Here is a 12,959-nt window from a genome sequence, read left to right as displayed (position 1 = left end):
TTTAAGACTGGGTAGAGGAAAATGGTGAGTATTAAAGATTGGCATTTTGAATGAACCAGACTGGGTAGTTCTTTGTCTCCAGGTCAGTTTCCTTGATATAGGGTGGGATGTCTTTGGTATCTTTGCTCTGGAGGGCAGCTTCAGCTCCCAACTCTCAAGTTCCAATTAAACACACTAACTTAGAAAGGGCACAAGAGTGATGTTCTAGTAGCTGAGGGGAGGGCATGTGCCTCCTGCCCTTTACAATATACCCTCTACAGACACAGATTTATTCATAGTTCCCATCTGTGTCAGAGCCATTGTCCCCTACCCAAAGCATACAACCAGTGAGTTTTATTTCCCAATATCACCTCTACTACCTCTGAGTGAGTGAGGAGATCAAGTATGTTAGGCCCTCAAGTACATTTTTGCCCCTCAGCCTGCAAGTGCAGAGTGGTTGGCCAAAACAGTGTTTTCAGCTTTCAAGATCCCCGTCTTCGTGCTTTGGGTCAGCATGGGGGTCCAGGACAGAACTTATCTTCTAAGTAGGTTGTTCCACTGTGAGCCCAAAAACCAGTGGAAAGGAGCCTAGAGCTATGGCGCACTCTAGGCTTATAAGAACCAGGAAGGCTGCTTCTGGAAGACTAGGCATCTCAGTGGGGTTCTTGGCTGACACGCCGGGTAGCAGATACAGCCACACCCCTCTTAAGGAAGACTATGGGCGGATCCAAACAGGAGGAGCGCTGCTCAGAGCACCTGGAGCTTGAGCGCTTCCGGGAGCCGCAAGCATACTTGGATGATACAATGAAGGCCAAAGGACATCCATCTCCCCTTCTCCGGCCCAGTTCCGAATGTTCACCAAGGCTGTCCAGACCTTGCCTTCCTTCCGCCATGCCGGCCACCCCATAGGCCCCGCCCCTCGTCCCACCTCCAGTCCCACGCACACTCATTAGCTCCTTTCTACACAACTCGGCCTTCTTCCCCGCCTCTGGCCCCGCCCCGCCCCGCCCGCCTCTGCTGGGACGCTTAAAGCCATCGATCGCTGGAGGACCCTGAGCAAGCCATGGCGTCCCGCAGCCCGCGGGTGCTGGTGGTAGGCGGCGGCATCGCGGGGCTGGGCGCTGCGCAGAGGCTCTGCCGCCACCGGGCTGCTCCACACCTGCGGGTCCTGGAGGCCACCGCCGGCGCCGGGGGCCGCATCCGCTCGGAACGCTGCTTCGGTAACCGCTCCTTGGTCGACCCCAGACCCCATCCGGTTTCTACTGAGCTAGGAAGACTTCCTTTTTTGGCTCCTAGAGTAAAGGAACACACACCCACGTTCCCTGAGCCTGGGAAGTCAACTGCCCAAAGTTAGAGTACTTTCCAGGGAAGGCAACCTAGGGTCCCGCAGTTGCTTTGCTCAGTTTTGGGGATTCCTCGGGTTTGTCCTCAAGTGAAGGAAGCCTGTACAGGCTGTATCGCCCCAACCCCCAGAAGTTCCTTAAATCTGGTCTGACTAAGCCATGCCTTTGGGAACCACTTGACCCTGAGGGACAGGACCCTTGGTCTGGTATACAAGGGGACCATGTGACTCTCATTCTAGAGTCTGCTTGCGAAAAGGTGGGGCTGATTTTTCTGGGGAGAGGGCTTCCGGGTAGCATTTCCTATACCCTCCTAGGTGGAGTAGTGGAGCTGGGTGCACACTGGATCCATGGGCCCTCCCAGGGCAATCCTGTCTTCCAGCTGGCTGTGGAGTTCGGGCTCCTGGGGGAGAAAGAATTATCGGAAGAGAACCAGCTGGTGGAGACAGGAGGGCACGTGGCCTTGCCCTCCATGAGCCGTACCAGCTCTGGAACAAGTCTGAGCCTGGAGCTGGTGACAGAGATGGCCTCTCTGTTCCATGAACTGATAGACCAGACCCGAGAATTCCTGAATAAATCTGGGACCCCGATGGCCAGTGTTGGAGAGTTCCTGAAGAAGGAGATAAGTCAGCAGGTGGCTAACTGGACTGAGGATGAGGACACCAAAAAGCTCAAGCTGGCTCTCCTGAATTCCTTCTTCAACATAGAGTGCTGTGTGAGCGGCACCCACAGCATGGACCTGGTGGCCCTTGCACCGTTCGGGGAGTATACAGTGCTGCCTGGGCTGGATTGCACCTTGGCTGGGTATGGGCCGTAGCCCTGCCAGCTCTGCCCATCCTGTCCAGGCAGAGGCACTAGACTGGAGAAAGGGAGAAAGGGGAGAGGCCTGGAGCGGGCAGGTGAGGGCACTGCCCTCCCCACTCAGAGAGACTGGTTTCTCTTTCTCCTAATTTGTTTAAGCAAAGATGTGTCTAAGGAATTGAGGAGGAAATACCATGAATGCTTATTTCTTCGCATATCCTAGGGTAGCTCATGTGCCAGGTGTCACTCAAGGGCCTTCAGGTGCAGGGAAGCCAAGCAGGTTCCTTCCCTATGGCAGGCAGGCTTGTGCATGCTTCTAGGAACAAAGGCATCGGGCGGGCGGGGCTGCTCCCCCATACCCCACCCCCACCACCAGGCCCAAGGCTTCTGTCTAGGAGATAGGATCTGTGATGCAGGAAGCACACAAATCTGGGGCTGGTGTGGTGGTGGTGGGGGGCTCGGGCTCTCATGGGAACTAGTCAGTGTTGCGTTCATTGACTTAGCCAGGTGGTAGATGTTAATGGCTTTGTGTTTTAAGGGGCTGCCTCATTTCCCGGCACTCGGCCCATGCCTCTTTCTGACAATGAGCGATGCTCCTTTAGATGCTGGTGGCTTCTTGGGTGGCTTATTTCTGCCAGTTACCCTTCCAGAGCCTGCTTCACTACACATCAACTTCTGTGTCTCCTAGGGGGTACCAAGGACTCACCAATGGCATACTGGCCTCTTTGCCCAAGGATACGATGGTTTTTGACAAGCCGGTGAAGACCATTCACTGGAATGGGTCCTTCCAGGAAGCCGCTTTTCCAGGGGAGACCTTCCCTGTGTTGGTGGAGTGTGAAGATGGCGCCTGCCTGCCTGCACATCACGTCATCGTCACGGTGCCATTAGGTAGAACTCACTTTTTCAGATTAAGCTGCTGTGTGTATCCCTGTCCCAGGCATCACAGACCTCTGGTGGTGGCTCTCCTTCCTTGGCTCTGGGTATTTACTGAGCTGCTGAGGCCATGTTTTCATGCTAAGGCTCTCCAGGTGGATGAAACTACATCCATAATTTGTAGCAGTTGTAGCCGTCCTGTCTCAGCCTCCTGAGTGCTGCGGTCACCGTGCTGCCATGCCTGGCTGACAGTTTCTTGTTCAGAGATGTCATTATTAATAAATGCTGGTGGGAACTCAGTAGTTCTTACTTCCCTGTTTCACGTGGTCTTACACTACAATTTCAAAGTGCTTATGTGGCTACATTTTTGTAGACTGCAGGAGTGGTTTGTTCCTGAAGAATTAGAATGACTTTTCTTCCCATGCCCTCCTGTAGTGGGGAAACTGTTTCTGTCATGTGCCTAGGTATGGCCTTGCAGGCTTCCCGTTGGACTGATTTTCTTTCTTCCTTTTTTAAACTTTAAATTTTATTTTGAGACAGGGTCTCACCATGTACACCTGGCTGGCTTGGAAGTCACAATGTAAACCAAGCTTGTGTCAAACTCAGAGATCCACCTGCTTATCCTCCTAAGGGCTGAGATTAAAGGCCTTCTTGCTTTCCTGTTGGCTTCAAGCAAATGTTTTCTCCTCTGGTTTGTCTTTGTTGTTTGTCTGACTGTGGGTTATTTTTCTTTTTTTTTTTTTCCTACTTATATTCCTCTAAGTGTATTCAGTGGCAGAGTGTTTGCATGGATGAGGCCCTGGGTTCAATTTCTAGCAAAGTAAAGAGCAAAACAAGCTTCTTGGTGAAATCTGTGTGGTGACTACCACAGACTGCCCCTGAGTAGTGCGACTGGCAGTTAGAGATAAAACTCAGGAGGGAACTGTTCTGATAGTGCCCTACTTAGCTGTCCTGCTGTGATCAGGCAGTCTGTAGTTTCCCTCCAGCATGGTAGCAGTCAACCTCGAGTCCTGATGGCCAGGTCCAGCCTTTGGAATGTGTCTCCAGGTACCTGAAAGAATGTACGAGATGTTTAGAAGCACTTTTCTCTATGCAATCAGGACAGATTCCTGTTGATGTAGATTCTAGTCAAAATCTAACTTATTTATTCACTTATTTATTATTTTTTATTTATTTATTTTTTTTAAAGCAGGGTCTTACCATGTAGCTCCTGCTATCCTGGACTCACTATGTAGACCAGGCTGGCTTTGAACTCAGAGAACCATGCCTGTCACTGCCTCCTGAGTGTTAAGATTGAAGACATGCATCACAAAAACCTGTCTTAAACTATATCCCGTTCTGAATTGCAGGTTTTCTTAAAGAACATCAAGATACCTTCTTTGAGCCACCACTGCCTGACAAAAAGGCAGAAGCCATCAGAAAATTAGGCTTTGGTACCAACAACAAAATCTTCTTGGAGTTTGAGGAGCCCTTCTGGGAGCCCGACTGCCAGTTCATCCAGGTGGTGTGGGAAGATTCATCACCCCTACAGGACACAGCCCTCCCGCCCCAAGACGCCTGGTTCAAGAAGCTCATTGGATTTTTGGTCCTGCCTTCTTTTGAGTACGTATGCATCCAGGACCTCTAGGGAAGCACTTGCTACCTCTAGTCTTAGACTATTGGAGGACCCGGCTGAGTATAGTTCACTGCCAGGTATTTCTGCCTGTTTAATTGGAGGAGGGGCATGTGCTCCTGAAGTGTTGGTTACAGATACTCTGGCGCCCTGAGAGACAAATGGAGGCCCAGAATGTACTTTTAGACTCCAGGGATGTCATATATATATGTGTGTGTCTATATATATATATATATATATAGACACACACATATATACATATATACATATATATATATAAATGAAATATAATCACATATTAAATATAATATATTAATATAATATATTAAAATAAAAGTGTAACAATATTATAAATAAAATATATATTTATAACTATAAATTATATATATAATATATTGAAACTCAATATTTGAAGTATGAAACTGTCTACTATACCTGTAGAAATAGTACTTAGATGGAAGGTAAGACGCCTCCTACATAATAGAAGCAGAGACCCACAGTTAGCCAGGTATAGTGATACACCCCTGTAATCCTAATACTAGGTAAGCTAAGGCAGGAAGAACACGAGTTTGAATATGTCAGACTCTTATCTAAAAAGGACAGACAGATAGATCTACAGGTGAAGGTCTCAACTATTTTATAGGATGGCTCAACAGTAGCCATCCTATAAAGGAGTGTACTTTTTCTAGGTACTAATTCTAGGTATGTGTCCCCAAGCATAGTTTAGGATGAGGACTGAGGCTTGATAATATCAGAAGACACTGAACTGTTGTCATGTGAGAGAAGGAGTCCACTGTCCACTTAGAGATCTGGCGAGGAAGGGCCATGCTCTTCGATGTGAAGACTCGGGTCGGTGGCAGCAGGAACCCACAGCTGCAGAGCAGCCTTCCACTGGAGGGCTCCAGGGGAGGAGAGGAGAGAGTGAGTTATTTTCACAGGAGTCACCTGACTTTCAAGATGGAAACAGACCATCTGCAGTTATCTGTTCTTCAATAGGGATTTAGATTCTCTGTCCTACTAGCATTGAAAAACTACATTTTCTGAAAAATTACATCGATTTTATTCCCTTTTTTGTTACTACTACTGTTACTTCTCTTCCTCCCCTTCCTCATCCTCCTTCAAAAGGTTTGTTATGTGGCTGTTTTCTCTGTGTGTCTGTCGCCACATGCCTACAGAGCTCCAGAAGCCAACAGCAGGTGTCAGATGCATTGGAACTCCAGTTAGGGATGTCTGTTGGGTACCATGTAGGTGCTGGGAATTAAACCCCTGTCCTCTGGAAGAGAAGCCAGTATTTCTTTACCATTGAGCTTTTGCTTCTGCTCCCTTATTTTTTTTTTCCTAATCCTGTGTCTCTGTGGATAAAGATCAGTATAAATGAGAGCAGAAATAAGAAAGACTCCTGTGTCTTCTCCTCAGCCAATTATCAGTGAGGATTGTGAATAAACAAAACCCTGCCACCTTTAAAATTCAATTTGTTTGAGAAAATTTGCTTGCCCCCTCCCGTCTCTGTGTATGCATGTGTGTGTTTATGCATGCTTACTGACACTGTCGAGGCCAGAGGTGGACCTCGGGGATCTTCCTTTATTGCTCTGCACCCTAGTTTTGAGACAGGGTCTCTCACTGAACCTGTAGCTCATTCACTGACTTTTGCCTCTCCATAATTGAGGTCATTCAGAAAATGTCAAAATTCACGCAGTAATGTCAAAAGTTAATATCACCACTGACATCAGAAAACTGACAGTATTGTGAAGCTGTCACACTGATGGCAACATAGACAATTTTGCTGAAATTCTGGTTTTTGCCTGAGAGCTTAAATTTCATTGTTATCAACACATACTATGCATTTTTTCCCCTGAGAAAATATCTGCTCAGTATCATGGTTGGCCAGGTGTCCTTGTAGGTAAGGAAGGTGTGTGTGACAGGAGCAGCTCCACACTCAACGACAGCACACCAAAAATCCTTTACACTTCTTCCCATTTTTTTCAGACATAGAAAAATGCACCCAATGGCCAAAATTTAATAAAATCAGATTTTCTAAAAAAAACGATTTTATTTATGTATGTGAGTACACTGTAGCTATCTTCAGACACACCAGAAGAGGGCATTAGACCCCATTACAGATGGTTGTGAGCCACCATGTGGTTGCTGGGAATTGAACTCAGGACCTCTGGAAGATCAGTCAGTGCTCTTCACCACTGAGCCATCTCTCTAGCCCCCCTAAACAGTAACTCTTACTATTTCATTAAGGATCTTCTCAAGTGAAATCAGCATCCACCCCCATCCCCACCCCCACGTGCAGGGTGGTGGAGAACACAGAGCCTGCTGGCCTGGCTGGTTGGCACCTCCATCTTCTGAGGACAGATTCCTGCTTTGCTCTTGCACATTTGGTACAAGTGACAAGGCGGAAATGGCACATGCTGCTTTAGGGTTGGGAAAATAGCGGGATACTTTGAGAGCTAAGATCCTAGGAGAGCTCTGGGAACTATCCTATGTGGTGGTGGCCCTGGCATCGTGTGTGTGTGTGTGTGTGTGTGTGTGTCCATCAGACCTGTCTCCTATCTCTCTGTTTATATAGGTCTTCACATGTGCTCTGTGGGTTTATTGCTGGGCTGGAGTCAGAATTTATGGAGACTCTGTCAGATGAAGAAGTGCTTCTGTCTCTAACCCAAGTACTCCGGAGAATGACAGGTACTCTTCATTTATATATATCAGAATATATATATTCTGTATTCCTTACTCATTTTTAATTTTTATATACTATTTATTTTATGTATACAAGTACTCTATCTGCATGTACACCTCCATGCCATAAAAGGGAATCAGATCATATTATATAGATGGTTGTGAGCCACCATATGGTCAGTGGGACTTGAACTCAGGACTTCTGGAAGAACAGTCAGTGCTCTTAACCACTGAGCCATCTCTCCAGCTCCCAATCTCTAAGAGGAAATAAGCTTGTAACCGAGAAGAAGGAATTCTGCTCTGCACATCTCTAAGACAACTTTTGTCCTGGGCAGTGGGCAAGTCATGGACTGCAAACACTTCCAAGTTTTACTTTCTAAAATCTTCCATCCAAAATAAATACGGTTGTCCCTAGTCAGGTGCTTTCAGGTAAGGAAACTTACAGGAGGCATCTCACGGTGTGGCTTATTGGCACCAGCTGTCCCTGTGTAGTGCTGGAGAGCAGCTAAGACAGGATGGATGCCTCTTAGGAAAACATGCACTGGCTTCATTTCTTCCAGGTGAGTGAGAATGCTGAGCTAACCATCTCTGTGTTTCAGGAAACCCACAGTTGCCAGCAGCCAAGAGCGTGCTGCGGTCTCGATGGCACAGTGCCCCATACACCCGGGGTTCCTATAGCTACGTGGCTGTGGGCAGCACTGGTGACGACCTAGATCTGATGGCTCAGCCCCTCCCCACAGATGGAACTGGCACTCAGGTATAGTGGCCTGCCTTGGTGTGGGGCACTGGGGGATCCTGCTGCTAACTAAGGCCTAAAGATGATATGAGTGGGTGGGGCCTGGATCTCACAGACACAGAGCCAGCTTCTTTTGAAAATAGGAGTAACTTCAAGTCAAATGTGTTGGCATGCATCACAGTCTCAGCACTCAGGAGGCAGAGGCAGGAGGACTGTTTAGAGTCTACAGCCAGCCTGGTCTATTGAACAAGTTACAGGGGGCCAGCCAAGGCTAACAAGACTATGTCTCAACAAACTCAGACCCAAACCAAGAACTTCAAATGTGTTATTTGTATCAGAATTACATATACCCATGGCTTAAGGAATTGTACAGTGTTGTCTACAGAAATAAAATGAAACAAAAGTAGCCGGTAGGGAGGCCCGTGCTCTCCTCAGACTATGCTTCCTGCTGTTTCCTTTTGCATTGGGGCTGAAGCCCTGAGCACACCAGGCAAGCACTCCACCACTGACTGACACTCCCCCAACTCTCCACCTGATTCTAATATTAAAAGTTTAGGTGGGGGCTGGAGAGATGGCTCAGCCGGTTAAGAGCACTGACTGCTCTTCCGAAGGTCTGAGTTCAAATCCCAGCATCCACAGGGTGGCTCACAACCACCTGTAACCAATCTGTAATGAGATCTGACGCCCTCTTCTGGGGTGTCCGAAGACAGCTACAGTGCACTTACATATAATAAATAAATCTTTAGGTGGGCCCAGTGGTTCATGCCTCTGTGTACTCCCAGCTAAAATGATCACTACAGATTTTAGGCTAGTGTGGGATACGAAATGAGTCAGTCTAGCCAGAAGCACATAGTGAGACCGTTTCAAAACAATTGAGTTATGGAAACCATCAACTGTAGAGAAGCAGGTAGAGCAGGGGGTCCTGTCCCCTTTCTCCACCTTCTACCGCAGTGGGCAGAATCTTCCCACTCTCCCTTAACTTGTTGAGTAGTTATCCCTGTGGATATTTCAGTGCGTATCTCTAAGACAGCTACTCACTATCACCTGCTATTCACTGCTCCGTTTGCCAGGTGTCTCCTAGTGCCTGTCAGCTTGCTCATTATTGTCGGGCCACTTTTAACTGTAGGTAGGGATTTCAAACCCATCTGTGGTGTGTTAGGCTTAACTGCACTCTCCCATGGTAGTCCAGCAGCCCTTCTGATCACAGTTCAGGGACCTACCACCTGGGTGCTGTTTAGTGTCCGCACCTGCCCGCCACAAGCAGCGATGGTTTCTGCCCATCTGTAGATGCCCATAGACGGGCAGGGGCTCTGTTTTCCGTGTATCTCCCCACAGTGGTCCCACTTGCATCCCTGTTCTAACTTGGCCTTTTCCTGCAGCTCCAGGTACTCTTTGCTGGGGAAGCCACACATCGGACATTTTATTCTACCACACACGGGGCCCTCCTGTCTGGCTGGAGAGAAGCTGATCGCCTCATTGGCCTTTGGGACTCACAGGGGGAGCAGTCCCGGCCCAGGCTGTGAGTGCCTGCTGCTCTGCTCTGCTCTGCCACGGGGCTGACCAAGTTTGAGGTTTGGGGATCTTACTGGCAGCTTTAATTTTGGGAACGTGGTCTTGTTTCTCATCTCTGTTGGAGTCTGGCTTGGTCTGTCATGGATGCCCCGCTAAGTGTCGTACACATAAAGCAGTTAACATTGTCTGTGTGTAGAGAACTTCTCATACTGCATCCAGTTCTCAATCTGTCCCCACCTGGTCCAGGTCCTGTCTCTGCCCCTTCCATCCCTAGTAGTCTGTGACTTTCCTCTCTGGGTTCTTTGCACCTTAGGGCCCATGATTGCCCTTTGTCCTGTTAGTGAAGGTGTTCCCACAGCTGTTGTCCAGGACCAGGGCTAATGAATCCTCCTTTGATCATGAAGGGCTCCATGTCAGGTGCCCTGGACTGGTAGGCAAAATGAGCATGTAGAAGTGAGAAGCCTGGGTGAGGCAAGGAGACCACACCTCCTATCCTGACCTGGCTCGGGGATTTGGAAGAAGGTGAAGAATAAAAAGAAGGCTTAAATAGACTGTTGGGGGTAGGTTTGCCAAACACAGGGAGGGTGTGGGGAACGAGAGAATATGGACTAAGGGTGCTGGGGAGCCAGGTGTGTGCGGTAGTTGTGAGGAGTGTGCTGGGTAGTTCAGGTCTCTTGGATATTTTGCAGTCTGGTCTTCACAGCAGCTGCAGAGGACAGGTCCATTGTTCCTGGTTACAGACGAGACAGGACACTTAGACATATCAACTTCCTCATGTTGCAGGTGACACGAGGGCTTGGCACATCTCTGGAGATGGTTGAGGCTGGAGAGGTTGGTGCAGCCAACCTATCTAGTGAGATAATTGTCTCAAAAGGGTGGAGCTCCAGAGGGAGCTAGAGGAATTTGCAGAGACCCTGTCCCATCCTTGCACAACATGGTCCTGTTCCTGGCCCCGGGTTGGAAGGCCAGCCCCCCTGCTTGCATCTGTTAGGCGTATCTTGCTTCCGAAAGAGCTCTAGGCTTCTTCACAGTCCAGGCCAGCTCTCTGCCTGGCTCCTCGCCCTTCAGGTCTTCAAGGCTTGCTCTAGCCCCATCCCCGCAGTTTGTCATGAAGCATGTTAGAAGAACACATACTGCTTTAATGTCACCAGACTGCCCATGCAGCACCATGGGAGAAAGCCAAACTCCAGCAGGGGTTTACTGCAGTTCATAGCTTGAGGACTGAGAAAACACCGATCTTCCAAAGGCAAAAGGCTCTGCTGTTGACACTTAGGGACACATTTCAGTTTCCAGAGGAGTGACTTTGTGGGGGCAAGAGGCTTGCCAGGGAGGGAGGCCAGGAGGATCTGAGCTGCTAGGGGTGGGGCAGGGCACTTCCATAGTGGAGAACTGGCCTGACATACCTAGGACTTTAACCTTAAAAATCTGGGTACATCCCCTCACCGGACTCCCCCAATTTTCTTTTGAGACATCTCACTCTGGCCCAGGCTGGCTTTGAACTTTATATTCTGCCTCAGTCTCTCACAAAGGCTGGACTTAAGTGTGTGTTTGTCTGGGGGTCTGAGGGTCTGGGGGTGGTAGTGGTACTGGGATCAAACCCAAGGCTTCCTGCATCCAAGGCAACCATTACAACATTGAGTTACATGTCAGCCCCTTGTATTTGAGATAGCATCTCAGGGTAGTTTCTAATGCTTGGCTTTCCCTGGCCTCCACCATCCTTAGCTGGTAACACAGGCCTTTTCCACCAGGAGTGACTGGATTTACATTTAGTCTTACAGTTATGAAGAACACTTCACGTTCATTGTACTAATGGGAACACACTTAGAACAGTTACATTAAAATGTCACATTTGAAAAGGAAATGAAGGCTGTGTGTGTGTGTGTGTGTGTGTGTGCGCGCGCGCAAAACACTTGAAAGTTCTAAGAAAGGCCCAAGAACTGATAGGGGACAGCTACATTTATTACATTGATTTATATGAGTATACGAGGGAGAAAGAAGACTTTACCTGAGACTTCTAATTTTAAAGTTTTCTCTTTTAGTTTTTGTAGAGCAAGCTACAAAGTGAGATATTGTCTCAAAAGGAAGAAAAAAAATGTGCCTAGATTTTTAAGTTTAAATTTCTCGGCCAATTTCCCACCATGAAGAAGTGCCGTCCTCCCTGCCAGCAGCCCAAATCCTTCTGGCTTCTCTACAAAACCCTAGAATTTTGGGCATTCTAGGCAAGTTTGTATATCCATGCTATATATCCTGAAAGCTGAAATATTTGGCATGTAGTGAAAGATCTACAGATTGGGACTGGAGAGATTGGCTTGGAGGTTAAGAATGATTGCTGCTACTGCACAGGACTGAAGGTCAGTTCTCAGCACCCAAGCACCTGTAATTCCAGGGCCAGAGGATCCACTGGCCTCTGGGAGGATCCACTGGCCTCTGGGGGGGTATCCGCTAGCACGTGGCATACACAGACACTTCAAATAAAAACTATAAATAAATGGAGCCTTTTTGTTGTCCCCACCCCCTGTCTTACCATGTAGCCCTGGCTCTGGAATCCACCAGGCTGTTCTCAAACACACTTGAGTACCACTTGCCACTCTCTGCCACTGGTGCTGGGATAAAAAGTGTGTGCCACCCGGGTGGTGGTGGCGCACACCTGTAATCACAGTACTCTGGGAGGCAGAGGCAGGCGAGGCCAGCCTGGTCTACAGAGTGAGCTCCAGGACTACACAGAGAAACTCTGTCTCGAAAAAACCAAATCCAAAAATCCAAAAAAAAAAAAAAAAAAAAAACAAATCCAAAAAATGTGCGCCACCACAACATAAGAGCAAAAAAAAAAAAAGTTGGAGAGATGGCTCAGCGGTTAAGAGCACTGACTGCTCTTCTGAAGGTTCTGAGTTCAATTCCTAGCAACCACATGGTGGCTCACAATCATCTGTAATGGGATTTGACGCCCTCTTCTGGTGTGTCTGAAGACAGCTACAGTGTACTTACATAAACAAAATAAATCTTAAAAAAAAAAAAAAAAAAAAACGGGCGGTGGTGGTGCACGCCTTTAATCCCTGCACTTGGGAGGCAGAGGCAGGCGGATTTCTGAATTCGAGGCCAGTCTGGTCTACAGAGTGAGATCCAGGACAACAAGGGCTACACAGAGAAACACTGTCTCAAAAGCAAAAAACCCAAAACAAAAAACAAACCCAAAACACCAAAACAAAAAACCCAAAACAAAAAACATCTTTCAAAAAAAAACCAAAACAAAACAAAAAAAAATCCGGAAAACATCTTCAAATTACTCAAAAGAACCTCACATAAGCTCAGGAATCTTGATACAGGGCAGCACACAGCCAACCCCAACACATACTACTATTCGCCACTGAGCGGTCCAAGTCAGGCGCATGCGCAGTCGCACGCGGAACCCAGGCGCACCGGAACC

The 12,959-nt window shown here is 48.0% G+C and overlaps 1 protein-coding gene across 1 annotated transcript; it reads left to right on the top strand.

The window, feature by feature from the left end:
• Positions 1-985: 985 nt before the first annotated feature.
• On the top strand, positions 986-9,720 carry Paox (polyamine oxidase). Its single transcript, XM_052196090.1, has 7 exons — positions 986-1,199; positions 1,637-2,123; positions 2,809-3,008; positions 4,343-4,595; positions 7,181-7,293; positions 7,887-8,044; positions 9,403-9,720. Exons 1-7 carry the CDS (start codon positions 1,043-1,045, stop codon positions 9,544-9,546), a joined length of 1,512 nt encoding a protein of 503 aa, XP_052052050.1. The 5' UTR covers positions 986-1,042; the 3' UTR covers positions 9,547-9,720.
• Positions 9,721-12,959: the final 3,239 nt, after the last annotated feature.

The sequence above is a fragment of the Apodemus sylvaticus genome, chromosome 1, assembly GCF_947179515.1.
Source record: "Apodemus sylvaticus chromosome 1, mApoSyl1.1, whole genome shotgun sequence".
NCBI classification, from domain to species: Eukaryota; Metazoa; Chordata; class Mammalia; order Rodentia; family Muridae; genus Apodemus; species Apodemus sylvaticus.
This window is presented reverse-complemented; position numbering and strand designations above follow the sequence as displayed.

What these genes read in the sequence shown, in the direction of transcription:
- Paox (XM_052196090.1), top strand. Translation starts at nt 1,043, where the DNA reads ATGGCGTCCCGCAGCCCGCGGGTGCTGGTGGTAGGCGGCGGCATCGCG. An exon ending in TTGGTCCTGCCTTCTTTTGA is followed by an intron (nt 4,596 to 7,180) that starts GTACGTATGCAT and finishes CTGTTTATATAG; the next exon opens with GTCTTCACATGTGCTCTGTG. An exon ending in CAGATGGAACTGGCACTCAG is followed by an intron (nt 8,045 to 9,402) that starts GTATAGTGGCCT and finishes CTTTTCCTGCAG; the next exon opens with CTCCAGGTACTCTTTGCTGG.